At 39.9% G+C, this 25,014-nt stretch overlaps 1 protein-coding gene across 1 annotated transcript in view; it reads left to right on the top strand.

The window, feature by feature from the left end:
* The first annotated feature begins 9,724 nt into the window (after positions 1-9,724).
* The window catches only part of LOC114495407 (nuclear body protein SP140-like), a 38,688-nt gene continuing 23,398 nt past the window's right edge, over positions 9,725-25,014 (top strand). Inside the window, exons 1-8 of the mRNA XM_036025013.1 lie at positions 9,725-9,862; positions 16,453-16,603; positions 17,695-17,863; positions 19,608-19,691; positions 20,925-20,987; positions 21,642-21,785; positions 22,677-22,817; positions 23,493-23,576. Coding sequence (XP_035880906.1) covers positions 9,831-9,862; positions 16,453-16,603; positions 17,695-17,863; positions 19,608-19,691; positions 20,925-20,987; positions 21,642-21,785; positions 22,677-22,817; positions 23,493-23,576 — 868 coding nt within the window. The 5' untranslated portion in view covers positions 9,725-9,830. The remainder of the gene's footprint in view (positions 9,863-16,452; positions 16,604-17,694; positions 17,864-19,607; positions 19,692-20,924; positions 20,988-21,641; positions 21,786-22,676; positions 22,818-23,492; positions 23,577-25,014) is intronic.

The following is a 25,014-nucleotide window of genomic DNA, read 5'->3' as shown; positions in this document are numbered from 1 at the left end:
GTGCTCCCCTTCTGCAGAGTAAAGCTCCTCATACCATCTGGTCAGAGAGCTCAGTTGGCCATTTTACTTGATTTGGGTCCCAAGTCACACCATACCACACCATGGAGCCTATTCTACTACCATGATGTTATAAAACAAGAAATCAGTAACAAAAGGAAAGATGAAAAATTCACAAATACATTGAAATGCAATCCCTATCATGATTCCAATAGACTTGGAGTCATGATCAATTTGGATCATTATTCCAAATTTCACAGAAATAAAAATAAATCCTAAAATTCTTCTCAGCAACAATTTATCTGTCTCATTATTATGGGTGGTTTGTAAAGTATTCACTCCAACTGAAATTCTAGAATAAACCATGTTTTATTTTAGAAACATGGTTTGTAAACTGTGTTTCTGCTCCAATGAGCACAGAAGTACGAAGTGTATCTAGCCTGGCTTGTGTCTCTCCGAACAAATACCTGCCTCTGATGCTCTGCACAGCAGCATCTCTCCTGCTTGGTGGGCAGAGGCTCAGGGGCACTGGGCCCACTGGCATCTCCAGAAACCAGAAAGAGGGCTGAGCGTGGGAATGGGCATAGCAGATCTGCTTACATGCAAGGACAAAGCTTTCTGCTTCTGATCTGTAGGAGTGAGCTCCTAATGAGCCACCCTCTTGCAGAAACAGCTGGAAACCCTGGGTAATATTTGGAGAATAAAGAGCTTGAAACTCAAGAAAGTGAACAAAAACAGGACAATTCTGCAAGGAAGTCAAATCTCACAAGCAGCAAACATGTGATGTTGCTAGTGTACTATTACCGGACTCTGAGAGCAGCCACAGGCTTGTGGGGTGGTCAACACTTTAGTAGAAAGTCCACCTTCTTCCTGGTCAGCAAAGTCAGGCAACCAGTCTTTCTGGGGGCCAGAGGGTAATCCCAGAAAGGAGAAGGTTATAGAGAAACCTCAAAATACCAGCATTCTCCCTGGTAAAATCTGGATCAAGGGACATGGCTTAGATGTGTGCCAAAAATAACCCCTAAATCTGAACCCCAGAAGTGGACTTACCCACATGGCCTCTAACTGCTCCAATCAACTGCTTGCACACACACCACCCCAGAGGCTGTTGTCCCTGTGCACTTGAGCTCTGAGGAGCACAGAGCCCTGGCCTCTCCAGCATGGTGAGCCCAGGGACACCTGCCAGGGAGCAAACTCACCTTTCACAGAACTCCCAGCCTGAGTGTGCCCTCGAAATAAGGGAGGTCAGGGGGACCAGGAACCCTCCCAATCCCACAGATACCACTGCTGTTCCCAGATTCAGATTTGTGCCAGCTTTCTCTCTCCCCCAAAAAGTGTCCCATGCTCTTTGGCTAGAGCAGGCTAAGTATAAGACTGTCCACCCAGGAGGCTGGCCATTATGGATTTTCCACCCAGCTGACTGCTATTCACCTCTCATTCACATGGTGACTTGATGACTCTAAGCAAACTCAGGGAAAAGCTGGCACATTTATGCCAACACCAAGCATGAGGGTGACCTAGTTTGCCGGCTGCCTGGGCACAGGAGAAAGAGTGTGAGGGGACGAGGTAAAAGGCTGGTGCCATCTGTGTCAGACCTCGTTGTGTCCCATGAACCATGGAGGCCAGGAGCAGAGGACAAGAGTGCCCAACAGAGGCTCAGCTTACTAAGTTTTCTTTTTCTTTTTTATCATCCTCATGCAAGAACCTGCTTATTGATTTTGTTTATTTTTTATTTTATTTTAATCATTGTTTAAGTACAGTTTTCTCTTTTACTCCCAATGCCGCCCATCCTCCCAACCCTCCCCACTTCCCTCCCATTACCACCCTCCCCCTAGTTTTTGTCCATGTGTCCTTTAAATTTGTTCCCATGAACCCTTCCCATTGTCCCCTGAAATTCCCTTTTCTCCCCTGTGGTCACTGTCAGCCTGTCCTCTATTTCAGTGTCTTTGGTTATATTTTGCTTGTTTCTTTGTTTTGTTGTTTGGGTTCCTGTTAAAGGTGATATCATGTGGTATTTGTCTTTCACCGCCTGGCTTGTTTCGCTTAGCATAATGCTTTCCAGCTCCATCCAAGCTGTTGCAAAGGGTAGGAGCTCCTTCTTTCTTTCTGCTGCATAGAATTCCATTGGGTAAATGTACCATAGTTTTCTGATCCATTCATTTACTGATGGGCATCTTGGTTGCTTCCAGCATCTAGCTATGGTAAATTGTGCTGCTAATGAGTTTGTTTATTTTTTTAAATTATTTTATTGTTGTTCAAATACAGTTGCCTGTATTTACTCCCCACTACTCCCTCCAACCTCAGCCATCCCCACCTTCCTCCCTTGCTTCCACCTCCCTTGCTTCCACCCCCCTTGCTTTTGTCCTTGTGCCCTTTATAGTTGTTCCTGAAAACCTTTACCCCCTTCCCCCATTATTCCCTCCCACCTCCCCTCCAGTTACTGTCAGATTGTTCTTAGTTCCAGTGTCTCTGGTTATATTTTGCTTGCTTGTTTGTTTTGTTGACTAGGTTCCAGTTAAAGGTGAGATCATATGGTATTTGTGTTTCACTGCCTGGCTTATTTCACTTAGCATAATGCTCTCCAGTTCCATCCATGCTGTTCACAAAGGGTAGGAGGTCCTTCTTTCTTTCTGCTGCATAGTATTCCATTGTGTAAATGTACCATCGTTTTTTGATCCATTCATTTACTGATGGGCACCTAGGCTGCTTCCAGCACTTGGCTATTGTAAATTGTGCTGCTCTGAACAGTGGGGTGCATAGGTTCTTTTGGATTGGTGTTTCAGGGGTCTTAGGATATAGTCCCAGCAGTGGAATTGCCAGGTCAAAAGGCAGATCCATTTTAGTTTTCTGAGGAAATACCATACTGCTTTCCACAGTGGCTGCACCAGCCTGCCCACCAACAGTGCACTAGGGTTCCCTTTTCTCCACATCCTCTCTAACACTTGTTGTTTGTTGCTTTGTTTATGATGGCCATTCTGACCAGTGTGGAGTGGTATCTCATTGTGGTTTTAATTTGCATCTTTCTGATGGCTAGTGATGTTGAGCATCTTTTCATATGTCTCTGGACCCTCTGTATGTCCTTCTTGGAGAAGTGTCTGTTCAACTGTTTTGCGCATTTTTTAATTGGGTCGTTTGTCTTCCTGGAGTGGAGTCGTGTAAGTTCTTCATATATTTCGGAGATCAAACCCTTGTCTGAGGTATCATTGACAAATATGTTTTCCCATATAGTGGTTATCTTTTCATTTTAATGCTGTTTTCTTTAGCCATAAAGAAGCTTTTTAATTTGATGAAGTCCCATTTGTCTGTTCTTGCCTTTATGTCCCTTGCTGTAGGGAACATATCAATGAAAATACTGCTGTGTGAAATATCTGAGATTTTCTTGTTTATGTTTTCCTCTAGCACTTTCATGGTGTCATGACTTATATTTAAGTTTTTTATCCACCTTGAATATATTTTTGTATATGGTGTAAGTTGGTGATTGAGTATCATTTTTTGCATGTACCTGTCCAGTTCTCCCAACTCCATTTGTTGAAGAAGCTATTTTTACTCCATTTATGCTTCTTCCCCCTTTGTCAAGTATTAATTGACCATAAAGACTTGGGTTTATTTCTGGGCTCTCTGTTCTGTTCCATTGATCTATGTGCCCGTTCTTATGCCAGTACCAGGCTGTTTTGATTATAGTGGCCTTGTAATACAGTTTGACATCAGGTACTGTGATCCCTCCTACTTTGTTCTTTTTTCTCAAAATTGCAGCAGCTATTTGGGGTTGTTTATGGTTCCATATAAATTTTTGAAGTATTTGTTCTATGTCTGTGAAATATGCCATTGGTACTTTATCGGGGATTGCCTTGAATCTAGAAATCGCTTTGTGTAGTATGGACATTTTGATTATGTTAATTCTTCCAACCATGAATACAGTATATGCTTCCATTTGTTTGTGTCTCCCTTAATTTCTTTTTTCAGTGTTGTATAGTTTTCTGAGTACAGGTCTTTTACCTCCTTGGTTAGGTTTATTCCTAGGTATTTTATTTTTCTAGTTCCTATATTAAATGGGATTTTTCTCCTGATTTCTGTTTCTGATATTTCATTGTTGGTATACAAAAATGCCTTTGATTTCTGAATATTGACTTTGTATCCCACTGTTTTGCCAGATTCACTTATTACATTGAGTAGATTTCTGGTGGAGTCTATAGGGTTTTCTATGCACACTATCATGTCATCTGCAAATAATGACAGTTTTGCTTCCTCCTTTCCAATTTGGATGCCTTTTATTTTTTTTTCCTGTCTGATTGCTGTAGCTAAAACTTCCAATACTATGTTGAATAAGAGTGGTGAAAGCAGACATCCTGTCATATTCCTGATCTTAGTGAGAAAACTCTAAGTTTTGGGCCATTGAGTATGATGTTGGCTGTAGGTCTCTTCACATGTGGCCTTTATTATGTTGCGGAACACTCCCTCTATTCCCACGCTAAGTGTTTTTATCATAATTGGGTGCTGTACCTTAGCAAATGCTTTTTCCGCATCTATTGTTATCACCATGTGATTTTTGTCTTTCATTTTGTTTATGTCCTGTATTATGTTTATTGATTTGTGAATATTGTACCATCCTTGCATCCCTGGGATGAATCCCACTTGATCATGGTGTATGATCTTTTTAATGTATTGTTGGATGAGGTTTGTCAATATTTTGTTGAGGATTTTAGCATCTATGTTCATCAATGATATTGGCCTGAAGTATTTTTTCTTTGTTATTTCTTTACCTGGTTTTGGGATTAGGATGATGATGGCTTCATAAAAAGAGTTTGTGAGGCTTCCATCTTCTTGGATTTTTTTTGGATAGTCTATGAAGAATAGGGGTTAGCTCATCCTTAAATGCTTTATAAAATTCTCCTGTGAAACCACCTGGTCTGGGGCTTTTGTATGTTGGGAGGTTGTTTTTTGTTATTACTGCTTCAATTTCATCTGCTCTTATTGGTTTGTTCAGGCTTTATGCTTCTTCACTCGGTTTTAGAAGATTATATTTTTCTAGAAATTTGTTCATTTCACCTAGGTTTTCAAATCTCCTGGCATATAGTTCTTTGTAGTAATTTCATACAGTCCTTTGTATTTCTGTGGTATAAGCTGTAATCTCTCCTCTTTCATTTCTGATTTCATTTATTTGGGTCCTCTCTCTTTTTTTCTTGATGGGTCTGCTTAAAGGCTTGTTGATTTTGTTTATATTTTCAAAGAACTGGTTCCTGAATTTATTGACTCTTAGAATTGTGCTTTTAGTCTCTACGTCATTTAATTCTGCTCTGATCTTCGTTATTTCCTTTCTTCCACTTGCTCTGGGCTATCTTTGTTGTTGTTCCTCTAAGTTCTTGTAGATGTAAGGTTAGGTTGTTCATTTGAAATGTTTCTATCTTTTTTAGACAGGCCTGTATCACTATGAACTTCCCTCTCAGAACTGCCTTCATTGTGTCCCATAAGTTTTGGATGGTTGTGAATTCATTTTCATTTGTTTCCAGAAACTTTTTTATTTCTTCCTTGATCTCATTCTTGACCCATTCATTGTTTAATAGCATGCTATTCAATCTCCATAAGTTTGAGTGTTTTTTCTTTTTTTCCTTAAGGTTGGTTTCCAGTTTCAGTCTCTTGTGGTCAGAGAAAATGCTTGATATAATTTCAATTTTCTTGAATTTGTTGAGGTTTGTTTTGTATTATGTGGTCTATCTTTGAAAATGTTCCATGTGCATTTGAAAAGAATGTGTACTTTGCTTCTTTGGGATGAAAAGCTCTCTCTCTATATATATACCAGTTAAGTCCATTTGATCTAGGACACTGTTCAATGTTGCAATATCTTTGTTGATATTTTTTTTGGAAGATCTATTCATTTTTTATAGTAGGGTGTTAAAATCCTCTACTATAATTGTGTTGCTGCCAATATCTTTCTTGAAGTCCTCCAAGACTTTCTTTATGTATTTGGGTGCTCCTATGGTGGGTGCATATATATTTACAATGTTTATGTCTTCTTGATGTATTCTTCCCTTGACTATTATGAAGTGACCTTCTGAGTCTCTTTTTCTGGACCTTTTTGTGCAGTCTATTCTGTCTGAGATGAGTATTGCTAACCCAGCTTTTTCTTCCCCTATCCATTTGCCTGGAATATTTGTTTTCCCTTCACTTTTAGTCTGTATAGATCTTTTGTTCTGAGATGGGTCTCTTGGACATCCCAATTGGACATTTAATCCATTTACATTTAAGTTTATTATTGATAGGTACTTATTCATTGCCATTTTTTCATACCTGTGTTTCTCTCTCACACACTGTTTTTCTTCCTGTCCTTATAACAGACCTTTTAGCATCTCTTCAAGAGCTGGTTTGGAGGAAGTATATTCTTTAAGGCTTCTTTGTCTGGGAGGGTCCTTATTTGGCCTTCCATTTTAATTGAGAGCCTTGCTGGATAAAGTAGTCTTGGTTACAGACCTCTGGTTTTAATTACTTGGAATATTTCTTGCCATTCCCTTCTGGCTTGGAGTGTTTCCATTAAGAAGTCAGCTGTTAGTCTTATCAGGGCTGTCTTGTATTTTACTTCCTGTTTCTTTCTTGCTGCCTTCAATTTTCTCTGTCTTGGAATTTTGCCATTGTTATGATGTGTCTTGAAGTGGGCCTCTTTGGGTTCCTCTTGATTGGGACTCTGTGTTTCCTGGATTTGTGTGACTTTTTCTCTCATCAAAATTAAGGAAGTTTTCCATCATTACTTTTTCACAGAGGTTTTCTATCCCTTGCTCTTCTTCTTCTCCTTGTGATATCCCTATTATATGGACATTATTATGTTTCATGTTGTCCTGCAGTTCCCTTAACACCTCTTCATTCTTTCTGAGTGTCTTTTTCTTTTCTTGTTCTTTCTGTGTGTTTTTTTTTTCTACCTTGTCATCCAGCTCACTGATTTGATCCTCTGCTTCATCTAGCCTACTTTCAATTCTTTCTATTGTGTTCTTCAATGCAGAAATTGTATTCTTCATTTTCTCTTGGCCCTTGTTGATAGTTTCTATTTCCTTTTTCATGTTAATATAGTTTGTAGTGAGTTCATTGTTGTTTCTCTGTAGTTTTTATTAATTCTCTGTGAGCTCGTTGAGCTTCCTGATAACCATTGCTTTGAACTCAATATCCAATAATTGACTTGTCACTATTTCATTTAGCATTCTTTCTGAGGTTTCCTCCTTTCCTTTCATTGGAGGTTTGTTTCTTTGTCTTCCCATTGTTTGTGAGACTCTTCCTATTAGCTTCTGCTTCTTAAATGAATCTGTTCTGACTCCCTAGGTTTATAGTGTGAACTTCTATGGTCCTACCTATGGACCTGTGATATTCAGTAGTGCAGTCTCCTTGACCTCCTGAACTTGCTGCTCTGGGCTGTTTATGTTGGCTCCCTGGATGTCTTTGGGTTTTGATTGTTGTTGGGTCTTTCTTTGGTGGGTCTTTCCCTCCAGCTGGTTAAGTAAGGGTCACTCCACCCACCAGGTCTTGTATTATATTGTGCAGGTGCAGACATGTTGCATCAAAGCTGTTTCTTCTGTCTAGCCTAGGTTTTGAGACTTCTCTCCCACTCTTGTTCATTTGTTTGTTCTTGGTAATTTCTCCACTGTTTAGTTGTAACTCCAGATTAGTCCTAAGTGGAGGTTAGTGTGGCTTCCACTCACTCTTTCATGTTCTTCTGCTATTATCTGTTGGTGGTTCATTTTTTGGTGAGTTCTCTCTTGCAACAGGTATACTGGTATTCACAGCTCCCACCTACTCTTTTATGTGATCATTTGGAAGGGGAAGGCATAATGGATTAAGACAGTGGGAGTGTATTCTAAGGGACTTAAAGTACCAACCCATAGAGAAGAGATAGGAATTGCTTTGGATAAGTATAGCATTAACTGTGATATTTCACCCAACTAGTCACTTTTAGACAGGGTGGAAAAAAAGATAAGACTCTTGTTAGGGGAGGGGGGAAGGATTGGAGTTGGATCCAGAAAATAATGAGCTTATGGGAGGTCAGATTATGAGATATAGTGAGAGTAAAGGATAGAAAATGTTTGTGATGTGTGATAGAATAGAGCTCACCACCACAGTAATAAAGTTCTGGAGGACAGTGAAGTGAGCTAAGATCAGGAGGGGTGTTGTATAGTATTTACATTTGTATGGAAGTACAATTTTTTACAATAGTGATGGAGCAACAATCATATGACAGAATCTATGTGATCTGAATAACAAGAATAGGAAGTACATGACCTATAGTAGTGTGCTACTATAACACAAGTGAAGTGAAAAAAAGGAAAATTAAAAATACACTATGAAAGATGAAACAAAGAAAACCAAACAATGCAATTAAACAAACAAAACAAAGAAAATTAAACAGAAAGAAGAGAAACTTTGAAAAATGCTAATAAAATAAAAGAAGTAAAAATAATGAAAAAATAATAATACCAATAAACAATCACTTGCAAGTTCTCTGGAATAGCACAGTGAAATTTGTCTCAGTTTCTCAGTTGTTGGGATGACCCCTCTTTGGGTCTGACTCTGTTCCTTTCACAGCTCCAGGTTTTATTGTCTCACTTGTAGGGGAAAAAAGAGAGAGAAAGGAAAAAGGAAGAAAGAAGCCTCCTGCTTACTTTAAACTGGCCAAGTGAGTTCTGCTGGTGTTCCTGGCTGCAGTAGGCTGAGGGGAGTTGGGTTTCACTTTCCTCTCTTCCTGTGGCACGATGGGGGTCAGGTCTGAGCCACACTCTTCACAGTTGCTCAGCCTCCCGCCCAGTCCCTCAGTTCACTGCCAGGCCTATGTCTTCAGTCCACCAGTAGTGTTGTCCTTGAGGTACACCAGTTACAGGCAACTCACACACCACTTTCTCGCTCTTTGCTGTCCTAGGTGCTAGGGACTCTCAAAGTCTCTTTAGGGTAGTTTGGCTCCCCCACCAGGTTAAGTCTTTCTGGGGGCTGCTGATTCCCTGAGCCCTGCTGCTATCCTCTGAGGGGGGGCATCTCTACCTTCCTCTTCACAGCTGGTCCACTCAGCAGGGCAGGAGCACTGCCGTGGCAACAGAGGTGGACGCAGGTGTGCACCTCTCAGCTTACTAATTTTTCTAAATCCAATGAGGGAGTGCAGCAGTGTTTGAGAGAGAGATCCTATACCCTTCCCCCATGTGTGCAGCATCTGGACACACTGACACCCAGCACTTTGAGAAAGAAATATCCTCATCAGTGTATGGAATCTTTCTGGATTGATGTTTGCCCCTTTGGGGGAAAAGAAAGGACAGAGGTGGAGAGAGGGTAGAACTTTCCTCTGTATCTTAAATTTAATTGGGCAAGAACCCTTAGTTCCAGATAGAGGGAGTCTGACTCAGAGAAAAACCATGGAAACCACCGCTATAAGAATGGTGCTTCTCCAGCCCTGTATCTGAACATGGAGACCTAACTCTGTTCCTCTGCATGCTCTTAGTTAAGCCTGTGAGAACATTGGGATTCACTGATGTTTTTTGTGTCTTGGTCCAAATAAAGAGAGTTAATGGGGGGATGGGGGGTCCTGCTCATTGCTGGAGTCCCCCACCCTGGTCCTCCAGGTCCTGACTGTCCCCTTCTTGAACTCCATTCCTGTTGCCACAGGTCCTGATGGCTGAGAACTACCCTGGGCCTGCAGGAGGCAGGAGACAACACTTGAAAAGTTACTTTCACTTTTATTTTCCCCATTTGGGTGGAGCGCTCCTTGGCTGAGTCAATTCACACACTTCCTGCTCAGGGTTGGACAGCCACACTGAAACCGGGCTGGGGGTTCAGAAAGGATCTGAAGTCCTGGCAGGGCCCAGGACAGGACCATGGCCAGTGGGGGCAGTGATCTCAGCACCAGGTCAGTCTCTGTCTTCCTTCTTTTAACTTCGTCTCTGGCTGTGCTGCTGCTTTAGTGCCTGTCGTTAGACACTCGTCTAAACCTTGAACTTAGTCCTGCTTTACATGTACGCTCACATGCAGTATAATGGAATGCGGGAGTATGTAGTGAGGGAATTGGATCTTTAAACTTCAGAGGGACAGCTGCTGATGTGAGCACAGCTGACACAGTCCACAGGATTCTTGTCTCACAACTGCTGCTAGCTGTGGCACATCTGGACTAGGCTGTCACTTCTGACACTTTGAGAAAGGGATTTGTTATTTTCTCATGACCTCTGAACCCTCTTGTTTCCTTTAGGCTTCCTATATCTTCACCTGGGCCATTTCGAAGATGGTACTTTAGGAAATATAAAATTCAGGATAAACATCTGACTTTTCAAATCTGGGTGGCTTGATCTCCTACCTGACCTCGGGATGGGTCAGCTCCAGATCTATTCCTGTCTCGGGCAGGGGGTCTGGGTCTTCATCCAGGGATCTTAATAAGGAAGTTAAAAGGAAGCAGAAGTAAAAAGATGACAAAGACCAGTGTAGGCTGGTGATTTCCATTTGTGCTTTGATTTTCTGCCCTGGATGGATATCTCTGACAAGGAAAAGGCTAGAAATCCTACCCTTTTCTTTACTAATGGGTCAGGAATTACATTACTTAGTAAGTTTGATTGTTTGATATTTAGTACAAAAATACAATACACATTTTTGGTCATAAAATTTCAAGTGACATAGATGTATATAGAGGGAAGTTGACCCATTCAACACCACCCCTGCTCTTCCCATCCTGGGGCTGCGGAGTGTTGTGGCCACAGCCTTTTATGTCTCTTCTATGCATTTATACACATGACTTGTTTTCCTAAATGCATAATTTCTGTCTTATTTTTTAATGAGTGAGATTATATTGTATATATCATTCTGGATTTTACATTTTTTAAATTTCAATATTAAAATTATTAGAGATTTTTCATGTTAATAAGCATATGAATCTACCTCATTCTTATTAAAGCTGCACACTGCTCCATGAAGTTGTCTTCCATAATTGTTAAATTATGTTTCATTTAAAACGTTTGTGTTGTTTTCAATTGTTCACTGTTACCAACAAACTGTGATAATAACAATTACATATTTCTTTATGTTTTTGCATATATACAAGTATTGTCTTGTGTCAGAAAACAAAAGGTAGAATTGTTCAGGCAAAGGGTACTAATATTCACTTGTTCATAGGTCCTACCAAATTGCCTTCCTCATGGCTGAACCACTGTATTCTCCCGCCACTGGCTAATGAGCCATCTCTTCACACCCAGACTTCACAAAGGTGCTGGATAAAGGGATGCAGCCTGTTAGTGTGTATTCTCTGATTGCATGGGAGGTTGAACAGGTTTTCAAGTTTACTGTCCATTTAAATTGCCTCTTCCATGAATTGTTGGTTTCATTTTGGCCAATGTAAAAGTCGAGGTGATTGTCCTTCCTTTAATGACAAGGGAGAGTTTGCTACATACTCTGGACTTATCAATATGCTTCCTTGTCTTTTAACTTTTTATGGCAACTTTTATCTTACTAAAGTTTTCAAATTAGAGTAAAAACATATAATATTGATTTTATAAGATAGATGCACCCTGTTTATCACAAGTACATACTATGTGTACACAAAAGTATACTTTGATACAAGTACACAAAAGCTATATGTACACAAGTACACAAAAGCTATGCTGAAGGTTACTGGTAAATTCCACACACACTGTCTTTAACCAGAGTTCTTGTTTAGTGAGGTGGCAGAGTCAATTCTACCTTCACTTCAGGGAAAGTTGCTTCTCTAATATCTACAAAATGTATTTTTTTAATTTTGGGGGTAAAACTCTTCTTCCCCGCATGCAACTGTAGCCTTCATAGACTTATTTGTCCCTCATAAATCATCTTTTTACTTCCTGTTCATAATAGTCGTCTCAAGTTTGCTTCTATGACAACTACTTAATTTTTAGTAAATCTTGTGGATTTTTGTTACTACTAATTTTTTGGAATGCTGAGTCTGTGGGTTTCCTCATCTCCCAGCTGTAGCCCTCTGTCTGTGTAAAGGCCAGGTAATCAGTCCCCAGGTGTGGCCAGAGCTGAGCTCTGCTTTCCTGGGGGGAAGTGGCTTCCCAGCTTTCAGCTCTATGTTCTCTGGACCTCATCATCATGGTCTTGGCCAGCTCCAAATGGTGAGCCTTTGGGGAATTCCTCTCTGCTTTTCACGGACATTTGACATGCCTTCTTTCGTTTTTTGGCCTGTAAAACTTGACCGTGTATCCGAAGGGAGAATCTGACTGTGTGTTGTGAACCCTCACTCCAGCCCTGCCTGACCCTTACAAGCTCACCTGTCCTCCTTGCTCCCAGCAGAACTCCTTGTCCTTGACCAAGCCTAGGTTCTCATTCTCTGCTCTGGGACTAGTATTTTTCATTTTTTAATGGTGTCTTTCAAAGCACAAAATATTTACTATTTTTTACTAATTTATCAGGTTATTTTTTACTGGATCTAGCTTTTGATGTTACAGCTACCTTTATGTCTATAACCCGAAGCACAAATACTTTCTCCTAGATGTTTTTCAAAAAGTGTTCTCATGTTCACTTTTATGCAGTCCCAGCTGTTGCAGTTCATGCTCACAGCAGTAATAAATGTCTGCTTCTCTGAATCTTCTCCCACACTGCATTGTAACTTATGAAATTGTGTTTGCCAATCTAGTGGGTGAGAAATTGTTTCTCACTGATGTTTTAGTTTATATGTATTCATATGTTTAATGGACATTTTAATTTTATTTTCCCTGAGTGACCATTTAAATCCATTTGGGGGGGGATAATATGTCATATTTTGTCAATAGGCTGGAGTCTTAGTATATCATATTAATTATTACACATGTGTGCTGAAAATATTTTTCTACATTCTGTTAATATCTTACTGTATTTTTAATATTAAACCTATTACATTTTCTTCTACTTACTTGTTTCTTATACTTTGCTTGACTCAGATATTTTTCCTGTCATATGCATTTTTAAATTACCTTATCCACTTTCAATAGGATTACAAATTGCAGGTGCACTAAAAGGGGACTTTTACAATAATTTCAGAAAGATTGAGACTTTAAAATTGTTATGTTTTCCTAACTGGAGGCACCTTCTACATCTCCATTAATTTAGATCTTGTTTAATTATCTTCAATAAGACGTTATAGTTTCTTTCATATACTTCATAACTTTTAGATGTTTATAAATATATGCATGTGTATTTACTATTGTGTTTGAAGTAATATTTTCTTTCTTTTCAACATATGTTGTTGCAAATAAAATCTGTTCATGTATCTTCTTTAAAAATTCATGCCTCTTGGCAAATTTTTTTTCTAGACTTTAGGGAATGTAATTAGGTTCCTATCATTTCTCTATATGTAATCATATATCATATAATGCCATGTTTTATTTTAGTATTTATACCCATGAATTCTTTTCCTTATCCTATTGTATTAGCTAAAACATATATGTGTGTAAACTATTGTAATGGTAGACATCACTGAATGATCTCATCATTTCATTGTTTACTATAATATTTTCCATATTTGGAGAATTTGTATTATGTCAGCTTTCATCTATTTTATATAGTTTTTCTTAAAATAGTGGCTAGGTGTTTCCAAATTTTTTTAAATAACTTTTTTTTTACCAATTCTACGCTGTCTTTATTATTAGATCTTTATAGTATAGTTTGATGTCAGGTAGCATGATGCTTCCCACCTTGTTTCTTCTCAAGATTTCTTTGGTTATTTGGGGGTTTTTGTGGTTCCATATAAATTCTAGGATTAGTTCTAATTCTGAGAACAATGTGTTTTAATAGGGATTGCATGGAATCTGTATATTACTTTAGGTAATAAGGACACTTTAACAATATTAATCCTTCAAATTCATGAGCATGATATATTTTTCCACTTATTTGTATCTTCTTCAATTTTTGTTTATCATTGTTTTATTGTTCAATATATTTTATTGATTTTTCTATTACAGTTATCCCATTCCCCCACCTTATTCCCCTTTGCCCTGCACACCCCCTCCTACCCGCATTTTTCCCCGACCCCATAGTGCATGTCCATGGGTTGTACATGTAAGTTCTTTAGCTTCCTCATTTCCTATACTATTCTTAACCTCCCCCTGCCTGTTTTCTACCTACCATTTATGCTACTTATTCCCTGTACCTTTTCTCCCATTCCTCCTCTCCGCCTTCCAGCTAGTAACCCTCCATGTGATTTCCATTTCTCTGATTCTGTTCCTGTTCTAGTTGTTTCCGCAGTTTGTTTTTGTTTTTGTTTTTTAGTTTCATTTGCTGATAGTTGTGAGTTTGTTGTCATTTTACTGTTTATATTTTTGATCTTCTTCTTCTTAGATAAGTCCCTTTAACATTTTATATAATAAGGGCTTGATGATGATGAACTCCTTTAACTTGTCTTTATTTGGCAAGCATTTTATCTTTCCTTCCATTCTACATGATAACTTTGCTGGGTAGAGTATTCTTGGATGTAGGTCCTTGTCTTTCATGACTTTGAATATTTCTTTCTAGACCTTTCTTGCTTGTAAGGATTCTTTGGAGAAATCACTTGACTCCTTTGTAGGGAACTGTCTCATTTCCTCTTGCTGCTTCTAAGATTCTCTCCTTATCTTTTACCTTGGGTAATGTAATTATGATGTGCCTTAGTGTATGTTTCCTTGGGTTCACTTTCTTTGGGACTCTCTGAGCTTCCTGGACTTCCTGGAAGTCTATTTCCTTTGTCAGATTGGGGAAGTTCTCTTTCATTATTTTTTCAAATAAGTTATCAATTTCTTGCTCTACATCTTATTCTGGCACCCCTATGATTCAGATGTTAGAACGTTTAAAGTTGTCCCAGAGGTTCCTAAGGCTCTCCTCATTTTTTTTTTTTTTGAGTTCTTGTTTCTTCATTCTGTTCCAATTGAATGTTTATTCCTTCCTTCTGGTCTAAACTATTGATTGAGTCCTGGTTTCCTTCCCATCATTGTTAGTTCCCTGTACATTTTCCTTCATTTCACTTTTCATAGCCTTCACTTTTTCCTCTATTTTGTAACCATACTCCACTATTTCTGTGAGCATCCTGATTAGCAGTGTTTTGAACTGTGCATCTCATAGGTTGGCTATCTCTTTGTTGCTTAGTTGTATTTTTTCTGGAGCTTTCATCTGTTCTTTCATTTGGGCCATTTTTTTTTTGTCTTGGCCTGTTATGTAATAAGGGACAGAGCCTTAGGCATTCACTGGAGTGGGGCAACCCACATGGATGCGTTGTGGCACTGTATGTGGGGGAGGGGTCCAAGTGGAAACAATGCTGCTTGCTCAGTTCTTTGCCGCCTTTCAGTCACTTCCCCAGATAGCCACAAGCAAATTGGGCCCTTCTGATGTTGATACCCGAGTGGGTGGTTTTGTGCACATTTTAGGCTCCTGTGGGTCTCTCCAATGAACTCTCCTGTGAGGCTGGAGTTTCTCCCACCACCACGACCCCAATGGTTTTTTTCAGTCAGAGATTTTGAGGCTTTTTTTCACCACACTGGAACCCTGAGTGGTGTGGTCTATCTCGCTCCCCAGTTGTTCCTCCCAGTTTATCCACATGCAAATGTGGGGCCACCTAGTCCACCAACCAAAGCCCTGCCTGCCCTGGTCTTCTGGCTGCTGCCTTACCACAGGTACCCACCACCCCAGCCACCCGTCTTTTTCCTTCTACTGGTCTGGATGAATGTTTCTTCTATAACTTCTTTGTTGTTAGAATTCCATACAGTTTGATTTTCTGTCCATTCTGAATGTTTTTTGTTTTTAAATTTGTGGTTGTCCTTCTTTTGGTTGTGCAAGGAGGCACAGTGGATCTACCTACTGCCTCCATCTTGGCCAGAAATCTTCAATGTTTTATTGTTTTCATAGTAATAGTGTTTCACCTCCTTGGTTAAAATTGTCCCTAAGTATTTTATACTTATTGATGCAATTGTAAAAGGGATTGTTTTCTTAATTTCTTCTTATGATCATTTCTTATTGATGTGTAGAAACACAGCAGATTTTTGTATATTGATTCTGTATCCTGCAACTTTATTGATGTCATTTATTGGTTCTAAGTTTGGCGGTAGAGTTTTTTAGGGTTTTCTAATATAATATCATGTCATCCTCTAAGAATGAGAGTTTTACTTCTTTCCAATTTATATTCCTTTTATGCCTTTGACTTTTCTCATTGCTATGGCTAGAACTTCCAATACCGTGTTGAATAAAAGGTTTTAATAAAAACATTGCTGACATGTTTGTAAAAAGATATGTTTATAGCGGCTTTGATTGGAGCACTCTGGACATTTTCAATAATATATACGTTTGTCTGATCCTCCATGTTTCCTTCTGTTCTGTCTTTGCTGACTGAGCCAATTCCATTTATGGTCTCTACTCAGAACCTCTTATTTTATACATGTTGCTTCTTCACATTCTATCCTTCATGTATAAAATGTTACACCCTCCACTGGCACTTCAAAATCTTCATTACTATTTTATCACAGTATCTTTTCCCCCTAGGATGTTTGCAAAACAAAACAGACTTATGTGTGAGATTGCCTTCAAACACTTCAAAGAACGTAAGGTTGAGATTTCAGATGCAATAAAAACACCATTTCCTTTCCTTGAGACCCTTCGTGACCGTGAATTCATCACCAATAAAACATATAAAGTAAGTGAAGATTATTATGTCACAATCTGGTAAACCAGCCCCACATTAGTTGTTTTGGTGGTTTGGAATCAAATGTCAGGGCACACAGAGACAAGTGAGGGGTCTCCTGTAAGTGGGGGTCTTCCCAACCACTCTTTTAAGTGTTCCTATAAGGTGAAAAGGAGAAGAAGGCATCATGGGAGGCAGTCATGTTCCTGACTGAAGGAATGGGACATTTTGGTGCCCCTTAGAGTCAAGGTGAAAAACACTGGAGATTGGTTGTATCTGAAGGTTATGGGCCCTATAGGTGTACAATATAATGCCTTGTAGGTGTTAGATGTACAATATAGCATAAACTAGAGATTAAATGTATTTTTAATGAATGGATGAATAACTTTAATCAACTGATTTAATAAAATAATTTACACAGCATTTTACTCCAATGAACATCAATTTAAATGCTTTGATCTGAGAACATTAAAATCCACAGAAAATGAATACATTGTTAGGACAAAGTTCTAAGTAGTTACATGCTAGTCTCCCTCCAACAGCTTTCAGTTTTCTTTTCCTTTGTTATTTCTGGAATCTTGAAATTTAGATAATTTTAGCAAAAGATATTGGTGGAGATACAAAGATGCAAATCTTCTCTTTCTCTATGATTAGGCTACTTTACAGCAAAGCTCACAGGAAGGGAAAAATGACCACCTGGCTTCCTTGAGCTTTGCCAGGCCAAGTTGCCCCTAGGGAAGGGACAATTGTTTTTCATTCAATAGAACATCAGCCTATCACCCGCTCAGTCAATTCCTAAAATATTTTGCCAGATTCTGAAAGGGCTACATATCATTTAACTTTAAACCAATTTTCATTCTGCATATTGCTCCTCCTTCCGTCTAATATAAATGGGAATGACGAGATCAAATGCACAAATGCGTATTTTTAAGGAAAAAAGATTTACTTATTTGTAGCTATACTAATATGGGGAAATTTTAAAACTGTACATGAGAAGATACCTATGTAGGAGAATTGTAATACATTAAAATGAAATCACTTTCTAGGGCTCTTCTGTAACTTAAAATTCTGTATTCATATTTCCCTGTTCACTATTTTTTAAGGAGTCTAAAAAATCTTGTGAAAACCTGTTGGCCGTACCAAAAGTGGTGTATGCAATCCTCGATAACATGGAGGAAATATGTCACCTGCCACTTCTGGAAATCTTGTTCAGCGAGTTCATGACGAAGAACTACCCTGATTTAAATGGCATTTGTGAAGGCTTCAGAGATGGTAATGAGGTTTATAGCCTACCTTTCAATGTCTGCGGCAAATTTTTCTGACAAATATATTTTGAGCATGTGTCACACATGATGCTGGTCTGAGGTGACATAGCAATTAAGAATACAGACATCATGAGCCTTCTTGAAGCTTTTGGTATAGTGATTACAGTATAAAATACACCTGGAGGTCTGCTTAACTAAGCATTTAAACTCACACAACAATTAGAGTCACAGTCACGTCAGATTTACTTCCAAGAATAAACGACAAGAACCACTGCACCTGAGTAAGGCACCATCAGTTACTGCTCTTTTTTCACGTGTCCAAATAGCAGACCATCAAGTACCCTACCATCTGCCTCAGCTGACAGCTCAGCTGTGGGTGCAGGATCCACCTGGCTTAGCAGCACCAAGACGAGGGGAGTCAATGTCTCATGTAACAATTCTGTAGTCATTGCTTTCAGGGACCCCATTAGAGACAACTGAGTTACAGTTGTGGTGCTTCCTACAACTGTGGTGACAAGAGTCACCACATTGGAGGAAGACCAGCTACAGCTTATAGTTTACATGGAGTCCTTCTGAGTCCAGTTATGGGTCATTTTTCACCCTAAACCCATTGTTGATCTGGTAATACAGAAAAGAGAGACCACCTTCATCAGGTGCCCAGAGTAATGAGCAAGAAAATTAACCCAGGTCAAATTGGCCCTTAAACAAAGATAATAATGGCTGTATTAGCTCTTTCTCCACCAGGGGTAAGACAAACCAATCAAATAATCTCAAAATCAATTTCTCTGCCACAAACTGTGTTTGATACCACATGAAAGGGTTTGATTCACCACTTTCTCCTAAGACTCACAATGTATAATTTCTAACTGTAGTCTGAATTTGTGGTTCAAACTGTCCAGCCAATAATTTTAAAATGATTGTCCCTCATTATATTTTGTTCTTCCCATAATTTTTGTTTTGACTTGCTGGAAAGAAATTTTATTTCAATGCAGTTTAGTATCCACCAAGATCTCCAAATAACAATGGAGAATTCACAGGAAAAAGAATTAGTTGCACTGAGTAGTGCAGATGCTCTGGGGAAAGCACTTGGCTGGTGCACTGGTCTCACCTTTTTGGCAGCCTCCCAGGCCCTGGTCCAGGCCTCTTGGGACATCCTCCAGGGCCACAATATTCACTCCCTCCTGGCAGCTTCAGAGAGTCTCCTGGGATCTGCATCCCCTGGAGGTCTTTCTAGTTCTTCCTGTGTCCTCTGCTGTCTCTTTGGGAAGTGCTCATCTTCCCAACACAATAAACTCTACCCTATCTTAAACAAACATTTATTTCAAGTTTCTGTGCTTTCACTTTCATACATGCAGTCACTTATAGGATCTTTGTCCTTCTCCCAAGTAAATTTCTGTATTTTCCTTATAGTTTGAAGAGGTCAGAAAACACACTTCACTTCCATCTTTTATTTGACACAGGCTTTTCCAGCTATTTGTGCATTTCTTTTACATAAATAACAAGCTCACGATGTTTTCCATGACTCCTTTATCCTGACACTCAAGTGGTTCCTTTCTGTGTGGGTAACATAAGGGCTTCCTTTTGGAGGGTTCTCTTTTCTGTACCAAGTATGGTGTGGAACTTGACCATGAGGACTGGGACTCACTGAATTCTGAGTGACCAGATGGCTGAAAATTCCTAAATATACACACTTGAAATGATGTCCCTGAGCTGTGATACAGATCTCTGACTTCTTTTCTCTCTCTGTTCAGCGATCCTAAAGGAAATTTGTGACCAAGCAAGTGTGAAAGAAGAGAGTGCAGAGAACCCTATTACTCAACTAAGCCTTGAACGAGGTGATTGCAAATAAAAACTGTTTCTCTTCTGCTAAGAAGAAAAGAGAAAGGGAAGTGGGACCTGAGCTCTGAGTGGATTTTGGGAATCAGGAGAGAACGTCTGATGAGAATAGAAAATGCAGGGAAGAGTGTTTGTATGAGCATCTGAACAGAGGCCAACTTCTAAGAAGTAGTTGTAACAAGAGACCATGGACTCAATAACCAAGACAAAGAAGCAGGAACCCAGTGTGTCAGGAAATGAGACTTAAAAACAGCTCTGACCTGGAAGTAATTATTGTTTAAAAAGTCCCATGTAGGAGAAGATCAATGTGAAGCTACAAAGGGTTAGGAACTATAGGCCCAAAGTCAACATCAAAAGCAGACATTTAGTAATGGCAGATTAAGCAGCTGATTTAACTGTCAGGGATGTTGTATAAGAGTAGGAACATTGAAGGAGACAAGCAATCATAGAGAAAGAGAAAAGAAGAAATGAGAAGTTGTGGAGAAGGGGATAGGGCTATTTTGAGAGAGAAAAAGAAGAGAAAGGAAAGGTGGGAGAGGGGAAAAGGACACAACGAAACAACCATATTATTGAAAGCTTACTCAGTGAACATTTACTCTGGCAGTTGTGAGTTTAGTGCTCACTGCTACCCTTGGATGGAAGTATCACCATGTGCCCATTTGCAGAAAAAAATCCAGAGAGACCATGTACGCAGTTGGCTTGGGGTCAAATGAGCAGGATGAACCCAGGCCTTCTGATCCCAGAGCCCATGTTCTAAACCCCGTATACTCCCAGATAAACTCATGGAAAGGACAGACACTTGAGACAAAAATAGGGAAATATATGCAGAAAGGAAGATACAAAAAGAAGAATACCAAGAGGTAAAGCAAGTGAAGGAAAATCAGTTGCTGAACCCTGATGAAAAGGCCCACAAATCAGAGTGAACAGACCTGCAGGGAGGGTGTGTATGAAGCAGGCTGGGGAGTCCAGTAAGACCACCAGGCTGGGGTAGCTCTAGAGACTAAAACAGGTTCCTTGTGTCTGTGGCTGACAAGACAAGCCATTTCTAATTACCAAGAAGCTCATGGATGACATAGTGAGATGGCCTGACTGAGGCCAGGGGTGCAGGTCTGCATTGATTCCTGGGGGAAGGGGTTGTCAAGTACTGTAATGTAAAGATTAACATGGGACTGGAGGAGAATTGCACAGCCCACACCTCAATTCTGAAATAAGGTTCTAATCTCTTCCTTCAGGAGCTGGTGAAAACTCATATCCATTCCTGCCCTGGCTCTTCCCAGATCAGTCCAATTACAAAGGTCTGTTCCTTCTGGCTGTTCTGTGATGCTTTGCTGTTCTTGTCCCTTTCTGCAATAGGCTGTGGTGGGAGGGCTGCTTCTTTGTAGTACAGAGTGCCCAGAATTGTCCATCTTGTCATGTGCATTGTCTCCCAAGATTTAGAAAACAGAGTCTTCATACACTGAGTTGCCTGGGAGGGTTGGTCCTCTCCTTCTCACATGTGCTTGCTGCCAACTGTTGACAGCTCTGGGACCTGTTGTCCATGTACCTGGCTTCATGGCCTCTGCATCTGTCTTGCTTGAAATAGGCTGTGGCCTCAGCTGATGATTTTCCATCCTGAGGTGGCCTGTCCTGCAGGAAAGAGGTCAGCAGTGATGACTGCGTTCCTTGGGGGAGAGTCCCTCATTTGCTGAATCCTTTGCATAGTTCTCTGGGCCTCCCGTGCAAATATTCTTCCATCATCTCCAGTCCCTATTATAGCTTCCTATTTATTATTTTTGGGTTTCCCCACTCTTCCATTTGATTTTCTCAGCTCTTCCATCAGCTGTATAACTATACTTGTCTGGATTCAATTCCTTCTGCTCTACAAGGTTAGAATGATTTCTCTTTTCCTGCTGGACCCTGATTGATGTAGAAGGCAAGCAAAATATCTATGATTTATACCTGATTCATAGGTACAGCTCCACCTGACAATAGGCTCCCAGAGCACCCCACTAAAAGGAAAGACATAAAAATGGAAACAAATATAATCAATGACAACGATGCACTGGAAAGCCAACAAGCAAATGAACAACGTGCCCAAGTGTCTGAGCCAGCAGGTAAGATTGAGTGGCTTGGGTTGATGAGTGTAGAGGGGAACTGGCAGGTGGAGGGACTCCACATTGTGAATAAAGGCACAGGAGAGACCGTGGTGATGATTTGAATACTAGGAATGAAAAAAATATAAAGACAAAGTTGATATAGAAGAGGCATTCATGGGTCACAAAACTAATTAAGAGACTGAAATAGAATAAGAGAAAGTAGGCAACATAACTGAGAATGGATAAGCTGAAAAATCAGGTGGGGCAGCAGGGCCAGGTCTAGGGTGAGACACAAAGACCCTGGGATACACGTAAGGAAGGGTTCACCCTCAGGACCTCTTGTGTTGTGTCCTGGGCCCCTCCTCTGCTTCATCTTAGATCCTGCTGGCCCTGGTGAACAATGATAAAAATATAAAGAAATAATCTGAAGAGAGAAAAACATAGAAGGAAATCAATATCAATAAATACAAAATGGGGAGGGGGACACAAAGAAAACTGTTGAAATGAATAAAGGACAATGCACGAAGAACCAGCAGAGAGAGGACCAAGCATTGTCTAATTGGAGGAGACAGTCACCACGAAGAAGTCACAGGGGGCTGCTCCTCACACCACTGAGAAGGCCAGGTACCCACAGTGATCAAAGTGGCCCTGGAACTCTCTCAGACAAAAATAGGCTGCTACTTTGAAAAGTTAAAACAAACTAAAACCCAAGTTAACAGAGGGTTTTTGAAATTAAAAACCCAAGTTAACAGAGGCACAAAGGAAGGACAGAGCTGAGCAGCAGGAAAGGAGAGGGTGGGGGAGCTCTCCCTGCAGTGGGAATACAGGGAGAAGGGCTTAATTGTAGGGAGGGTGCATACTTCCTTTGGGGAGACAAATGAAATTCTTCATTTATTTCATTTGGTCCAGGAGTGGAGCTACCCCACCACAGAATCCCAGTGAATTCCTCCTGTTCACATCTGAAGGACACAATGAAGGAAAAGCCATTTTTTAATTCAGAAAGTGAATGGAAAGCAAGGAGTGGTGGTAACCAGGAGTCTGACATAATAGGTAAGGCTGACTGAAAGAATGTGCGATGTGAATCTCCGTACCAGGTGGGGGTCTCAGGCACATCATCGGGCCCATGGAGACTATCCTAGTGGCCTGGGTTAGAGGTAGGGAGTGGAGGGGACCAGCACCTTATCCAGCTAGCTCAGGAGAAAAATGTCCCCAGTAATTGGAAAAATATGTAAAAAAGAAATGGTTAATTTAAGTATTGATATCAGAGAATATTTTTCTATATTCAAGGGAAATAATTCAGAGGGCCAAGATATTCATGAAAGGAGATAAAAATAAGAGGAAGAGGTATGAAGAGATACCATTGTCAGAAACAGGTATAATTACAAAAAATAGACTGAAGCAAAAGGGAAATGGAGAATTAAAATAAGAATGAAAGAAAGTAGAATGGCGGGGTAAGTGATAGAGAGCAAAGGTTAGAGGTAGAGTGAGGGTGGAGGTGGGAGACAGGGTGACTGTGGGGTAAGAAGAGCTCCAGGATGGGCACAGCTGCCCTCTGTGCCTGACCCTCACCACCTCTGTGTAGGACCTGGAGCAACCTGCAGGTCACACACAGTAGAGCACAGACCATGGTAATCTCAGTTACCTTCTAGGTCCTCCTAGTGCTGTCTTAAGGGTTTCCTGTGTGTGGGACCCTTGAGACCCTAAGGAGTTTGCTCCTCTGTGCAGAGATCAGCAGCGATGAGTCTGCAGAATGCAGAGACAGAGAAAAGCCTCCTGAAGCTTCCACCTCAGCACTGAAAAGAAAACCAGGTAAGGAGGTGGGAGCTCAAGGCTTGGGCCGCAGGAACTTGAATTAACAGTCTTTCCTGAAGCATCTATTCTGAGTTCAATCTGCACCAGGGATACAGTTTATTCTGGAATCCCTTTTTCTGCACTTATTTTACTTGACCTTTGGGAATGTGCAAGGTAATAAGAAATCATTGTATTTACATTTTTGAAGATGAGGTCTATTAATTTATAGGTCTTCTTAATCAACCTATGCATCTATCTATTGATTATATAGTAGAAATAGACTAGCAAAGTAATTAATTTGTTTGAAAACTAAATCTATGACCATAAAGTGTTGGTTTGGATTTTTATAGTGGTTCCTGGAGAGAAAGGAAAGCTAAGTATTTCTTTATTGGAAGGTCATATTGTCATCAGGTCACGAACTTTGAACAGTGTCATGGGCCAGTTCCTTCAGTTATCTAGTGTCAGCAGATAAGGCATTGATAATAGATAAGGTATTTTGACACCCAAAGTATTGTTTTTGACAGAGTTCTTCAGCAAGTTATGAACATATAGTGACTTTTCAAAGGATCTTTGCAAATAGTGTCTTACTTTTTCTTTTACAGCAACCCTGAGGGGGTAAGCAGGATGGACAGTGTTACTCTTGTTTCTAGATGAGCAAACACAAACACATAAATGTTTCAAGGTCTCCCACAAAGTCTCACGGAGAAAAAGGGAAAGATAAAACTAGCATCCTGGATGCTGTATTATTTCCATTGCAAAACTGGAGCTCAAAACAGTTACCAAAATGCGGCTTCCTCAATCCTGTGTGCAGCATGAGTAATCGTAAGATCTGTAGCTCTTTAGTGCACAAATCAGAGATTGGTTTTCCCTTCTTACTTTCTCAGTGGATATTGGAAACACGTCTACTTAGGAAAACACCTTAAAACAAGATCTAAAAACAAATAAAAATGTTATCTGCTCTTGATATTATAAAAGACTAATGTTGCACATAATACTTCTTATTCAAAACCTCTGAATCCACGTGTAAAAAAAATGTTTTATTATTTTAGAAGTGCACTGTGGTTTATATCCTGTTTGTTACAAAAGACCCCAACAGTGCCTGGGGCAAAATCTTATTCTCAAATATATTAATGTTTCTGCAACAAATTCTGTGACTTCACACCAAGTGTGATAAGTTAAAGATTGTACATGGACTCATAGCAGCTAAGTCCAGCTTCCCTGCCAAGTGAATTAGCTGCAAACCTGTGAAAAAATATTGGTTTTCAAGTCTTCTTTGGTCCTGCCTATGGGATAAAGAATTGTGAGTCTTTGCTTCATTTTGTAGCAATCTCATTCCTTCAGTTGAGAAGAGACAGAAATGATCATCACCACATCTTTATATTCCAAATCCTTCAACAATGTGAAGAGTCATAAGATTTACCACTCTGTCGGTTATAGAATATTGGCTGTGTTTTCC

The sequence above is a fragment of the Phyllostomus discolor genome, chromosome 4, assembly GCF_004126475.2.
Source record: "Phyllostomus discolor isolate MPI-MPIP mPhyDis1 chromosome 4, mPhyDis1.pri.v3, whole genome shotgun sequence".
Lineage (NCBI taxonomy): Eukaryota > Metazoa > Chordata > Mammalia > Chiroptera > Phyllostomidae > Phyllostomus > Phyllostomus discolor.
The sequence above is the reverse complement of the archived record's forward strand: the minus strand, read 5'-3'. Positions and strand labels throughout refer to the sequence as shown.